Below are 13,388 nucleotides of genomic sequence, written 5' to 3'. Positions count from 1 at the left end.
ACAAAGAGATCAGCTGTTACAATCTGTTGTTCCTTCTCTAGATGTGTCTGGTGGGTGTGACTCACTTGTCAGTCCTGTGTAATTGTGCTAGTTACTCTATCACAGGCACCTTCTGTGGTTCAGGGAGTAGTGCTCTTGCCTTGGAGTCAGCTCATGACCCCCCTTCAGAGACTCAAACACAAAAACTAGGTTGAGTCTCCAGTGCTGTACAGCAGAAATGCTGCACTGTCAGAGGTACAGTCTCTCAGATGGGATGTTAAAAATAAGACAGCACCCCACCCCCCAGCCCTCCAGGCCCTTTCATTTAATATAAGATATGGCTCATGTGACGATGTGCAGGACAGCCCACCTGGCTAATATTTACCCGCATCACAAAAACACAGTCTAACAGGTAGGCAGTATGGTGGGATACTGGTTAGCATTGCTGCCTCACAGCACCAGGGACCTAGGTTCAATTCCAGCCTTGGTCACTGCTGTGTAGAGTTTGCATGTTCTCCCCGTGTCTACGTGGGTTTCCTCCGTGTGCTCCAGTTTCCTCCCACACTCCAAAGATGTGCAGGTTAGATTGATTGACCATGATAAATTGCCCCTTAATGTCAGGAGAATTAGGAGGATAAATATGTGAGGTGATGGGGATAGGATAGGACTTGGGTGGGATTGATGTTGGTGCAGGCTCGATGGGCCAAATGGCCTCCTTTTGCACTGTCGATTCTATGAACTGGAGTCTATTCTATACATTAAATTGTTGTTTGCAGGGGCTTGCTATGTACAGATTGGTTGCCACGCTGCATTCCTGACAACTGTGACTACACTCCAAAAGTTGGTTACAAAGTGCTTTAGGAAGCCCTGAGGCAGTACAAGGTGCTATGCCAATGCAAAATTTTCCATTCTTCCCAACAACACTCTTATTATCATCAGCCTGAATCAACTCTGCAGTGGGTTACAGCCTGACACTTACTTGTTAACTCCCTTTAGCAACAGGTATTTGTAATCCTCACTGCATCTTACTGAAGGTGGATTCCTCTTGTTTCTTTCTCTAGGGCCAGTTGTGCATCCGGGAAAGTAATCAAACTGAAATGTTCTGGTGAGTGCAGTTGTTCAACATAGAAAATTTCATAGACATTACTTCAGTTCATTGTTCTGAAGTGGGAAACTTGGGCCATGTCCCTCCATTCTGGCAACATTCCAATGTTCCTGTGAGTCACACACCTCACTGAATTCAACAAATATTGGCTGTTCCTTCATCACTGTTGGATTAAAATCCATCATGGTGACCTCAGTGTAACAGAGGGCAAGGTTTTCCTGTCCTGTCTGCCATGGGAATTACAGGGGACAGGGCAGAAAATTTGGTGGGCCATGCAAAAGCCCATTGCTCTCAGGTGAGGATTTCCAGTCTTGGAGTCGTAGAGGTTTATAGCATGGAATCAGGCCCTTCGGCCCAACTTGTCCATGCTACCCTTTTTTTAAAACCCTTAAGCTAGCCTAATTGCCCGTGTTTGGCCCATATCCCTCTATACTAATCTAACCCATGTAACTGTCTAAATGCTTTTTAAAGGACAAAATTGTACCCGCCTCTGCTACTACCTCTGGCAGCTTGTTCCAGACACTCACCAGCCTCTGTGTGAAAAAAATGCCCATCTGGACCCTTTTGTATTTCTCCCCTCTCACATTAAACCTATCCCCTCTAATTTTAGATTCCCCTACCTTTGGGAAAAGATATTGACTATCTAGTTTATCTGTGCCCCTCATTATTTTATAGACTTCTATAAACTCACCCCTCAGCCTCCTACACTCCAGAGAAAAATGCCCCAGTCTTTCCAGCCTCTCCTTATAACTCAAACAATCAAGTCCCAGTAGCATCCTAGTAAATCTTTTCTGCATGCTTTCTAGTTTAATAATATCCTTTCTATAATAGGGTGACCAGAACTGTACACAATATTCCAAGTGTGGCCTTACCAATGTCTTATACAACTTCAACAAGACGTCCCGTCTCCTGTATTCAATGTTCTGATCAATGAAACCAAGCATTCTGAATGCCTTCTTCACCATTCTGTCCACCTGTGACTCCACTTTCAAGGAGCGATGAACCTGGACCCCTAGATCTCTTTGTTCTGTAACTCTTCCCAATGCCCTACCATTAACTGAGTAAGTCCTGCCCTGGTTCAATCTACCAAATGCATTACCTCGCATTTATCCGCCATTCATCAGCCCACTGGCCCAATTGATCAAGATCCTGTTGCAATTTGAGATAACCTTCTTCACTGGAGGTGAACCTTCTTCTCTGCCACCAATCTTGGTGTCATCTGTAAATGTACTAACCATGCCTCCAATATTCTTATCCAAATCACTAATATAAATGATAAATAACAGTGGATCCAACACTGATCCCTAAAGCACACTGTTTGAAAAACAATTCTCTATAAACACCCTCTGGCTTATGTCATCATACCAATTTTATATCCATTTAGCTACCTCACCCTGGATCCCCTAAGATTTAACCTTATGCAACAACTACCATGCAGTGCTTGTCAAAGGCCTTGCTAAAGTCCATGTAGGCAACATCAATTGCACTGCCCTCATCTACCTTCTTGATCATCTCTTCAAAAAACCCAATCAAATTTGTGAGACACGATTTTCCCCTCACAAAGCCATGTATCCCTAATCAATCCTTGCATCTCTAAATGTCTGTAGATCCTGCCTCTCAAAATACCTTCCAACAACTTACCACCACAGATGTGAGGCTCACTGGCCTGTAGTTCTCAGGCTTGAGCCGCGTGTAGCCAAAAAAACCCGCCCAAGGACTCCCAAAGATTCAATTCTTTTTACATTTGCTTGGTTGAACCATTCTGCTGCAGCCAGACACATTTCATTTAATCATAGATCCCCACAGTGCAGAAGGAGCCAATTTGGTCCATCAAGCCTGCACCAACAACAATCTCACCCAGGCCCTATCCCTATAACCCCATGTATTTCCCCTATAGACCCCCTGACACATTTACCACAGCCAATCAACCTAACACGCACACCTTTGGTGTGTGGGAGGAAACTGGAGCACCCGGAGGATACCCACGCTTTCAGTGTGCCATGTAGTTGCTTCATTTTCTAAAATACAACAGGGACTGCACTTCAAAAGTGCTTAGTTAATCATTAAGTCCTTTGAGGTGTCATTCCGTTGCAAGAAGGCTTGTACCAAAGCACGTTTTTCTAATCTTTCCCTTGCTCTTTCTCAACTTGAAGATTGTGGGGAGAAGCACGACTTTTTCATGATTGTTGGGGGAAAGGAAGCTGAAGAGGGGAGCTGGCCCTGGCAGGTCACATTGTACAATAACTACAAGCATGTGTGTGGAGGCTCCATCATTGACCATTACTGGGTCATAACCGCAGCACACTGTGTATACAGGTACGTCAATCTTTGGTTCTGCTTGATGCATGGGCGATAAAAATTAAATAGTGTTTTGTGGAATATTTATATTTTAATGAATATTCTGGAGTGTGTTTAATGATTTAGGGTTTTGATGGCTGACATAGTGACACTACTCTTCCTGGTCATAATGGAGACAGGTAATTCTTATCACTCAGATAATACTGCTGTAAAGTTTGTTTATCAGTGTCACAAGTAGGCCTACATTAACACTACAATGAAGTTACTCTGAAAATCCTCTAGTCGCCACACTCCAATGCCCGTTCGGGTACACTGAGGGAGAATTAAGAACAGAAGAACATAAGAAATAGGAGCAGGAGTAGGCCATCTGGCCCTTCGAGCCTGCCCCGCCATTCAATAAGATCATGGCTGATCTGTCGTGGCTCAGTTCCACTTTCCGGCCCTCTCCCCATAACCCTTAATCCCCTCTCTTATCAAAAACCCATCAAGCATGGCCAATGCACCTAACCAGCACGTCTTTCAGACTGTGGGAGGAAACTGGAGCATCCGGAGGAAATCCATGCAGACCAAGGGAGAAAATGTGCAGACTCCCCACAAGCAGTGACCCAAGTTGGAAATCAAACCCAGGTCCCTATTGCTGAAGGGCACCAGTGCTAACCACTGTGCCAACACGCTGCCCCTATTGCCCCTATCAAACCAGCCGCCTACCTCATGACTCTGTCAACACTTATCGCTGTCTCGGCAAAGCAGCCAGCATAATTAAGGACCCACTGCACCCCAGACATTCTCCCTTCCATCTTTTTCCTTCAGGAAAAAGATACAAAAGTATGAGGTCATGTACCAAGCAGCTCAAGGACAGCTTCTTTCCAGCTGCTGTCAGACTTTTGAATGGACTTACCTTGTATTAAGTTGGTCTTTCTCTACACCCTAGCTATGACTGTAACACTGCATTCTGCACTCTCTTGTTTTCTTCTCTATGAACGGTATGCTTTGTCTGTATAGCGCACAAAAAACAAAACTTTTCACTGTATGTTAATAAATGTGACAATAATAAATCAAGTCAAAGTCAAATCAAATCAAATTTGGTCCATTGTTCTACCAAAGGCAGCCATGTCTTCAGCTGTCGAGGTCCTAAGCTCTAAAATTTCCTCCTTAAATTCTCTCCACCACCTTGTTTTATCAGATCAAGGATAAAAATCTACCTTTTCAACCAAGGTTTTTGTCCCATATGTTAATATTTCCATATGTGGCTTGGTATCAAATCTTGTTTGATAATCATTTCTGTGAAGAACCTTGAGGCATTTTACCAGGAGCTGCAGAAGTTTCTAGAACTACAGGACAGCTAACAGTATCTTTCTGCTGCAGGTCACCACACGCTTACAGTTGGCTCGTATATGCTGGAATTCTGGACAGACAGCTCATTCTGTTCAGCAGCGTAGCCAGCTACGCGGTTGAGAAAATCATCTACAACAGAAACTACAATGCCGACACTCACGACTACGACATCGCCCTCATGAAGCTAAAGAAACCGATTGAATTTTCAAGTATGAACATTTTGTAAAACCTCAGTCAGAATCTCGACAATGGGTTCCTTGTAAAATGCAGCAGAGCGTTTTATGAGGGACAACTTGTGAGCAAACTTCCCAGTTTTGTGTAGCAGCCAAATATAAACTGATAGGTCCCAGTCATCACGTTGCTGAAGTATTAATAACTAAAGGGGTGGCACAGTGGTTAGCACTGTTGTCTCTCAGTACCAGGGACCTGGGTTCAATTCCTGGCTTGGGTCACTATTTGTGCAGAGTCTTCACATTCTCCCCGTGTCTGCTTAGATTTATTCCGGGTGCTTTATTATTGTCACATGTATTAGTATACAGTGAAAAGTATTATTTCTTGCATTGTTTCTTGCACGCTATACAGACAAAGCATACCGTTCATGGAGAATGAAAGGAGAGAGTGCAGAATGCAGTCTTACAGTCATAGCTAGGGTGCAGAGAAAGATCAACTTAGTGCGAGATTTCCCCCCACAGTCTGATAGACGTGCTAGTTAGGGTGCATTGGCCGTGCTAAATTCTCCCTCAGTGTACCCGAACAGGCACAGGAGTGTGGCCACTAGGGGATTTTCACAGTATCTTCATTGCCATGTTACTGCAAGCTTAGTCGTGACAATAATAAATAAAGTTATAAAACTAAAGTAAAATAGTTGGTGGGTTGTGAATGCACAAAATGTGTTTATATCACCCTGAGTGTAGGATATTGAGGGTTAATCCGATGGAAGTGTTTGAAATGTTAGAACAGTTTGAAAGAATAGATATAGAGAAAGTATTTCCTCTGGTAGGGGAAATCAGAGAAATAACTTTAAAATCGGATTCAAGTTATTCATGAGTAAAATCAGGGAGTATTTTTTGAACACAAACGTTTGCAAAAATTTGGAACCCTCTCTTCCCCAGAATGCAAATGTGATGTATGTATGTATGTTTTTTTCACTGAACCAGTGGTTTGGGTCTGGAATGAACTGCCTGGAAGTGTAGTGAAGGCAGGATCAATCGAGGCATTCAAAAGGGCATTAGATGATGATTTGAATAGAATCAATGTGTAGGGATACTGGGAAAAGCAGGAGAATGGCACTAAGCCATGAGCCAGTATAGACATGATGGGCCAAATGGCCTCCTTTTGCTCTGTAACAATTTGATGACTAACAATTTGATGGATTTTGGGAGGAACATAAGAAATAGGAGCAGGAGTAGGCCATCTAGCCCCCTGAGCCTGCCCCGCAAATAAATAAACTTTTCAACGTGAGATCAATAGATTTTCATCCTGTGCGGATATCGTGGGATTGGAGCAAAAGTATTGTTGCCAATTCTGATTGGGCAGATTCCTGGAGAGGTCATTATATGACTTCCTGCCTCAGCCAGTCCTACCCTAAGTCAGTCTTTATTACCCACTCCCCCCCGCATACTCCGATATTTTTATTACTCATAATGTAAGTATTCAAATAAACTAAGGAAAAGTGGTAATTACTTCTTTAATACCAACATGATTATTCTCCAACATCACACTTAACACCTGTCCACAAGATTGATCTTTAATTCCTGGAGACTCCAGGACAACTTTCACAATCACTCCACTGCAGCGTTAATGTAAGCCTTACTTATTACTAATAAATCAACTTTAAAAAACTTCACGTTGGACAACCTTAAGTCAAGGAGTTGAGGTGCAAAACACTATGAGTTAGTCATCAAATTGTTACAGAGCAAAAGGAGGCCATTTGGCCCATCATGTCTATACTGGCTCATGGCTTAGTGCCATTCTCATGCTTTTCCCAGTATCCCTACACATTGATTCTATTCAAATCATCGTATAATGCCCTTTTGAATGCCTCGATTGATCCTGCCTTCACTACACTTCCAGGCAGTTCATTCCAGACCCAAACCACTGGTTCAGTGAAAAAAAACTCACATCACATTTGCTTGCTTTGCAAATCACTTTAAATCAGTGCCCTCTTGTTCCTGATCTTTTTACAAGCAGGAACAGTTTCTCCCTATCTACACTGTCCAGCCCCCTCATGATTGTGAACATATCTATCAAATCTCCTCTCAGCCTTCCTCCTCTCCAAGGAGAACAGTCCCAACCTCTTCAATCCATCCTCATACTTCAAGCTTCTTATCACTGGAAACATTCTTGTCAATCTCTTCTGCTATCTCTCGAATGCATTCACATCCTTCCTATCGTGTGACACCCAGAACTGTACATAGAACTATAGAAACAAAGAAGATAGGAGAGGGGGAGGCCATTCAGCCCTTTGAGTCTGCTCTGCCATTCATCACAATCATGGCTGATCATCCAACTCAGTAGTCTAACCCTGCTATGTCCCCATAACCTTTGATCCTGTTCACCCCAAGTGCTATATCCAGCCGCCTCTTAAATACATGCAATATTTTGGCATCAACTGCTTCATGTGGTAATGAATTCCACAGGCTCACCACTCTTTGGGTGAAGAAATGTCTCCCCCTCTCCGTCCTAAATGGTCTACTCTGAATCCTCAGACCCTTGATTCTAGACACTCACACCATCAGGAACATCCTCCCTGCATCTATCTTGTCTATCCCTGTTAGAATTTTATAAGCGCACAATACTGCAATTAAGGTCTAACTAGTGTGATGTATAGATACAGTATAAACTCCTTGCTTTAATATTTTATGTCTCTATTAATAAAATCCAGGATACTCTCCGCTTTATTAACTACTCTCTCCACCTGTCCTGCCACCCTCATTGATCCAAGCACTAATACATTCAGGTTCCTCTGCTCCTGCACCCCCTTATGAATTTTCCCCCTTATTTTGTATTCTCTGTCCATGTTCTTCCTACCAAAATGCATCACCTCACACTTCTCCGCTTGAGCTTCATCTGCCACTGTCTGCCCATTCCACCATCTTCTCAGTGCCCTTTTGAAGTTCTACACTATCCTCTTCACAGTTTACGATATTTCCAAGTTCTGTATCATTTGCAAACCTTGAAATTGGAAGGTCGAATGGATCTGAGGGGCCGAATGGCCCCCTGATGTTCCTATATTTCTGTGAATCATCACTTTTAATGATGTCTATCGGATCCCTCACAGCGGAATGTCCCTGCCAATACTCCTCCTTCAACTAACTCTAACAAACAGAATCTAGCAATTGTTGACTGCTATCTATGAGACAAAAAACTGCCACCAAATGTTCTTGCAGTGAGCATACTGCAAAGTCATTTATCGGGTGGGGAAACAGATCCATGAGATGCAATAAAATATCATATTGAAACAATCTTTCATAAGATTAAAACAATGAAGGAAGTGCGCGGGAGGGCTTCCAGCTTTTGTAATGAATGAAGAGAAAGGTTAATGGGCGGGATTTTCCAGCAGCACTTGCCCAAAGAACAAAGAACTGTACAGCACAGGAACAGGCCCTTCGGCCCTCCAAACACTTATATCCCTCTATTCCCTGTTTGTTCAGAAGCCTATCAAGTTAATTTTTAAATGTCGCCAATGTATCTGCCTCAACCACCTCACTTGTTAATGCACTTCAGGGCCCCACCACCCTCTGTGTAGAAAACTTCCCCCACTCAATCTTTCCCACTTTATCTTGAACTTGTGCCCCCTTGTCATCGGGAGCATAATAACCCTGGGAAAAAGCTTCCAACTGTTCACCTTATCTATACCTCACATAATTTTATAAACTTCTATCAGGTCGCCCCCTCAGCCTCCATCTTTCCAGGGAGAACAATCCCAGTTTATTCAATCTCTCCTCATAGCTAATACCCTCCATACCAAGGCTGGAAAATCCTGCCCAATGTCAATGAGCCTTTGTATAGTCCGTGTTCCGCTAACTTCAATTCCCGCGGCGGGTGGAATGGTAAAATTCCACCAAATGTTTAAGTTGCATTTCCGCCAGCAACATTTTCCTTTTACAGAGGCTGGGTTTTTTGTTTATCATCTCTTTTCATTTCAGATTCCTAACACTTGTAGTGTCTTTTCACCATCTCCTGTGTTACAGATACGGTGAGGGCAGTCTGTCTGCCAGAGTACAATCAACAGGTTACTCCAGGAAAAGAGTGTTGGATATCCGGTTGGGGTCATGCAAAAGCAAATGCCTGTAAGGATTAGAGACACCACGATGAAGATTGTTTCTACGGCAGTGAACTCTTTGGATTTGACTCATTCATTCTCAATTTTCTTTTGTTCCAGATCAGGTGGAAAATGTTTTAAAGGAAGCGTCTGTCCCTTTAATAAGCACCGAGAGGTGTAACAGCAGCTGTATGTACAATGGTGCCATCTCTTCGAGAATGTTATGTGCAGGATACAAGGAGGGTAAAGTTGATGCCTGCCAGGTGAGCTGAGATCAGAGAAAAAGAATCTGGATTGAGAATGACTTGGCTTCTCATTCCAATAAGCCAATTCTGTGTGACTTGCTGTGGTGTGGGTGTGGAGTATTCTTGCCACTGAATTAGAAGTTCTTAAGTCCCATTGCAGCACAAAATTCTGGACTTTCTTTCTTTTATTCCATCCAAAAAGCCAAATTGAAATTGAATCCAATTCATGGCCCCCAGGAGAGAGACAGGCAAGGCCCAAGCCAACAAGATGAGGCACTGCACCCCCATCCTAGGCCTGATCTGAAGCTTCATCTCAGCAACTCCACTACACTGCGCTTTCTGAGGTGATGTATTTGAGTGTGGTGAGAAGCCAGAGTCTTCTCTGCTCTTTCAGTTGGACATCAAAGATCCCATGGCAAGGTTTTGAAGAAGGCCTCTGTAGTAACAGAAACAAAAATGCCCATCCCTAAATGACATTGCACATGGAGGCCAGTCCAGCTCAGGATGGCAGATTTCCTTCCTTAAAGCACAAACCAGATGAGTTTTTACAGCTAAGATAAAGGCAAAAATATTGTCAACGCTGGAATCTGAAACAAAAACCAAACAATGCTGGAAAATCTCAGCCAGTCTGACAGCATCTGTGCAGGAAGAATAGATGTAGAGATGCTAGTGTTGGACTGGGGTAAACACAGTAAGAAATCTCACAAAACCAGGTTAGAGTCCAACCGGTTTATTTGATTGTAATCCCTTAAGCTTTCGGAAACAGTGTTCCTTCGTCAGGTGTGTAGAAGGTTCTGACACTTGACGAAGGAACACTGTTTCCAAAAGCTTGTGGGATTACTATCAAATAAACTGGTCGGACTTAAACCTGGTGTTGTGAGACTTCTTACTGAGAGAGAATAGAGCTGATGTTTCGAGTCTGAATGACCCTTCGTCAGAGCTAAGATCAATCTGATTTGATTTGATTTGATTTATTATTGTCACAAGTATTAACAGACAGTGAAAAGTATGGTTTCTTGTGCACTATATAGACAAAACATAGCATTCATAGAGAAGGAAAGGAGAACATGCAGAATGTAGTGTTACAGCCATAGCAAGAGTGTAGAGAAAGATCAACTTAATGCAAAGTAGGTCCATTCAAAAGTCTGATGGCAGCAGGGAAGAAGCTGTTCTTGAGTCAGTTCATACCTGACCTCAGACTTTCAAATCAAATCAAATCACCATCAAATCAAGTCAAACCTTGTCTCTATTCTCTCTCCACAGATGCTGTCAGACCTGCTGAGATTTCCCAGCATTTTCTGTTTTTGTTTCAGATTCCAGCATCAGCAGTATTCTGCCTTTATGTAAGGGCTGTGAAGTGTCTAGCCAATATTTATCCCTCATTTGACATCATTGGGACAGATTATCTGGCCGTTACTACATGGCTGTTTTTGGGATCTTGCTGTATGTAAATTACTCTTGCATCTCCTACATTACAACATTAGGTTCTCTTCAGAAGTAAAACACTTTGTGATGCTCTGAGTTTATGAGGTATAGAAATGTAAATTATTCTTTTTTAATATGATGTTGAAGAAAAAGGATCCCAGGATTGGGAGGTGTAACATATTTTCCACCTTAGCAGCAACATGAAGTACTTCCAGGTTAGGTATAGGGCTGATAGACACAAAGCATGATACCTAAGTGGGGGATAGAGGGTGAGTTCTCCCCCTCTGCCTGATCACTGTAGTTTTTCACCTTAGCCTGAAAAATACAGCTCCTAGCATTCCAAAATGAATTTTCCACTTCCCACACCTTGGGACAGCACTGAGGCACAGTGGTTGGCACTGCTGCCTCATAGCGCCAGGGACCCAGGTTCAATTCCTGCTTGGGTCATGTTCTCCTCATGTCTGCATGGGTTTCCTCCGGGTGCTCCGATTTCCTTCCATCGCCCACAGATGTGTAGGTTTGGTGGATTGGTCATGCTAAATTGCCTCTGAGTATCAGGGTCACTAGCTAGGGTTATGAGTATACGGCCTTGGTGGGATTGTGGTCAGTGCAAATTTGATGGGCTGAATGGCCTCCTTCCGCACTATAGGGTTCTGATTCTAGTCTCAGCTACGTGGCCTATCTGGATATTTTACCCAGCACCTTAGATCTGTGTTCTTTGGTTACTAGGCACATTGGTGAATAACAACTAGAGCAAAATAATGAACCCACCCTCCTTGACCTTTAAGTCCTGGATTCATAGAATCCCTACAGTGCAGAAGGAGGCCATTCGTTCCATCGTGTCTATACCGACCACAATCCCACCTAGGCCCTACTTCCTTAACCCCACATATTTACCCTGCTAATCCCCTGATATTAGAGTCAATTTAGCGTGGCCAATGACCCCAACCTGCACATGTTTGGACTGTGGGAGGAAACCAGAGCACCCAGAGGAAACCCACACAGACACGGGGAGAATGTGCAAATTCCATACAGACAGTCACCCAAGGCAGGAATTGAACCCAGATCCCTGGTGCTGTGAGGCAGCAGTGCTAACCACTGTGCCACTGACTAGAACCCAGAAGTTTAGGCTCAGAGGCAGGTACGCTACCCACTGCGTCACAGGATCTCCCTCTATGACCTGTTTGAGTGAGATTGACAATTTGCATCTGATAGTGGGCAGTTTTGCATGTCTATTGAACAGTGACTGTGACTGTATGTTACAGGGAGACAGCGGTGGCCCTTTGGTATGTGAGAATGTCCAAGCCTGGCATCTGATGGGAGTGGTGAGTTGGGGCATTGGATGCGCTGAAGCCAACCACCCAGGAGTTTACGCAAAAGTGTCCGAGTTCCTCGACTGGATATACAGCGTGATTGAGGTAAGCATTTCGCTGACTCCTGATGAATTAAAGAATGATACCATCAATCTTATTCTTTAGCAATAGATTCTCAGTTACGCCCAGATTATCTCTACCTGTCTATCTCTCACTCAGTTGGGCGAAGACTGAATAATGGGCAGTTTTTTAATACTGTTCCTGTGGCTTAAAACTTACACTTTAAAAGGAGCAGTGATTTTTATCAGTCATAAAGCGACATTGACTGTTACGCATTTGCAATTTCAACATTGCTATTAAATCTTAAAAGCTGTGTTTATTTCGGGCAAAAACTGCTCGGCTTATTTATTGGTTTGCTCCTTGTTAAGGTGCAGTGAATGCAAGGACAAATCTGAGTGAATAATATCTCATTAACACCGGAACTGATACTGCTGTACTTATACTCTTAGATAGAACGGGGCCTAGGTGGGATTGCGATCGGTTCAGACCCAATGGGCCAAATGACCTCCTTCTGCACTGTGGGGGATTCTTTGATTCTATCGTTTTAGATGGGGGCACAGTGGCTATGTTGCTGAGTCTTGTGATGCTGAGGCTGGAGATGTGAGTTCAAATTCCACCATGGCAGCTCAGAAATTCCATTAATCTGAAATGAAGAGTTCAGCACCAAGGGCAGTGACCAGGATTGTCATAACAGCATTTTTTTTCTAAACTTGTTTAGTGTAAATTGGATGTTAGGAACATAGGAAATTGGAATAAGACATACAGCACCTTGAGTCTTCTCTGCTATTCAGATGGATCATGGCGGATCTAACACCTCAATGCCATTCTCCAGAATTTTGCCATATCCCTTGATATCTTTGACATCTAGAAATCTATTGATCTCCAACTTTGAATAGTTGCCTTCACAGTCCTCCGCGTAGAAAATTCCAAGGATTCTCCACTTCTGAGTGAATGAATTCCAAAGATGTGCAGATTAGATTGATTGGCCGTGCTAAATTGTCTCTTAGTGTCAAAAGGATTAGCAGGGTAAATGCAATGATGTTATGGGGATGGGGCATGGATGGGATTGTTGTCAGTGCAGGCTCGATGGGCTGAATGGCCTCCTTCTGTACTATAGGAATTCTAGGTCTGGAATTTTACCGTAAAGTTCACAGAATGGAATTTTCCACTGGCCTCGGGTGGGATTTTACGAGCCTGGCCTGAAGCCTCTTCTGCAGTGTAGGGATTCAATTATTTTGTGACCAAATTGATTGGGGAGTGAATGGAACTAAGGCAGGATCATTTTTTTGTTGAGATGTAGATGGACAATGATTTGATTGAATGGCGGAGCTGACTGCATGGTGTCCTGCTGCTATTGGGTTTCT

At 43.3% G+C, this 13,388-nt stretch overlaps 1 protein-coding gene across 1 annotated transcript in view; it reads left to right on the top strand.

Moving 5' to 3' along the window:
* Positions 1-13,388, top strand: part of LOC145359783 (transmembrane protease serine 5-like) — a 37,118-nt gene that overhangs the window by 21,313 nt on the left and 2,417 nt on the right. Inside the window, exons 6-11 of the mRNA XM_080214561.1 lie at positions 1,041-1,084; positions 3,238-3,400; positions 4,748-4,926; positions 8,911-9,009; positions 9,102-9,244; positions 11,917-12,069. Coding sequence (XP_080070687.1) covers positions 1,041-1,084; positions 3,238-3,400; positions 4,748-4,926; positions 8,911-9,009; positions 9,102-9,244; positions 11,917-12,069 — 781 coding nt within the window. The remainder of the gene's footprint in view (positions 1-1,040; positions 1,085-3,237; positions 3,401-4,747; positions 4,927-8,910; positions 9,010-9,101; positions 9,245-11,916; positions 12,070-13,388) is intronic.

This window comes from Carcharhinus amblyrhynchos, chromosome 29, assembly GCF_965287045.1.
Source record: "Carcharhinus amblyrhynchos chromosome 29, sCarAmb.v2.hapA, whole genome shotgun sequence".
Classification (NCBI taxonomy): Eukaryota; Metazoa; Chordata; class Chondrichthyes; order Carcharhiniformes; family Carcharhinidae; genus Carcharhinus; species Carcharhinus amblyrhynchos.
This window is presented reverse-complemented; position numbering and strand designations above follow the sequence as displayed.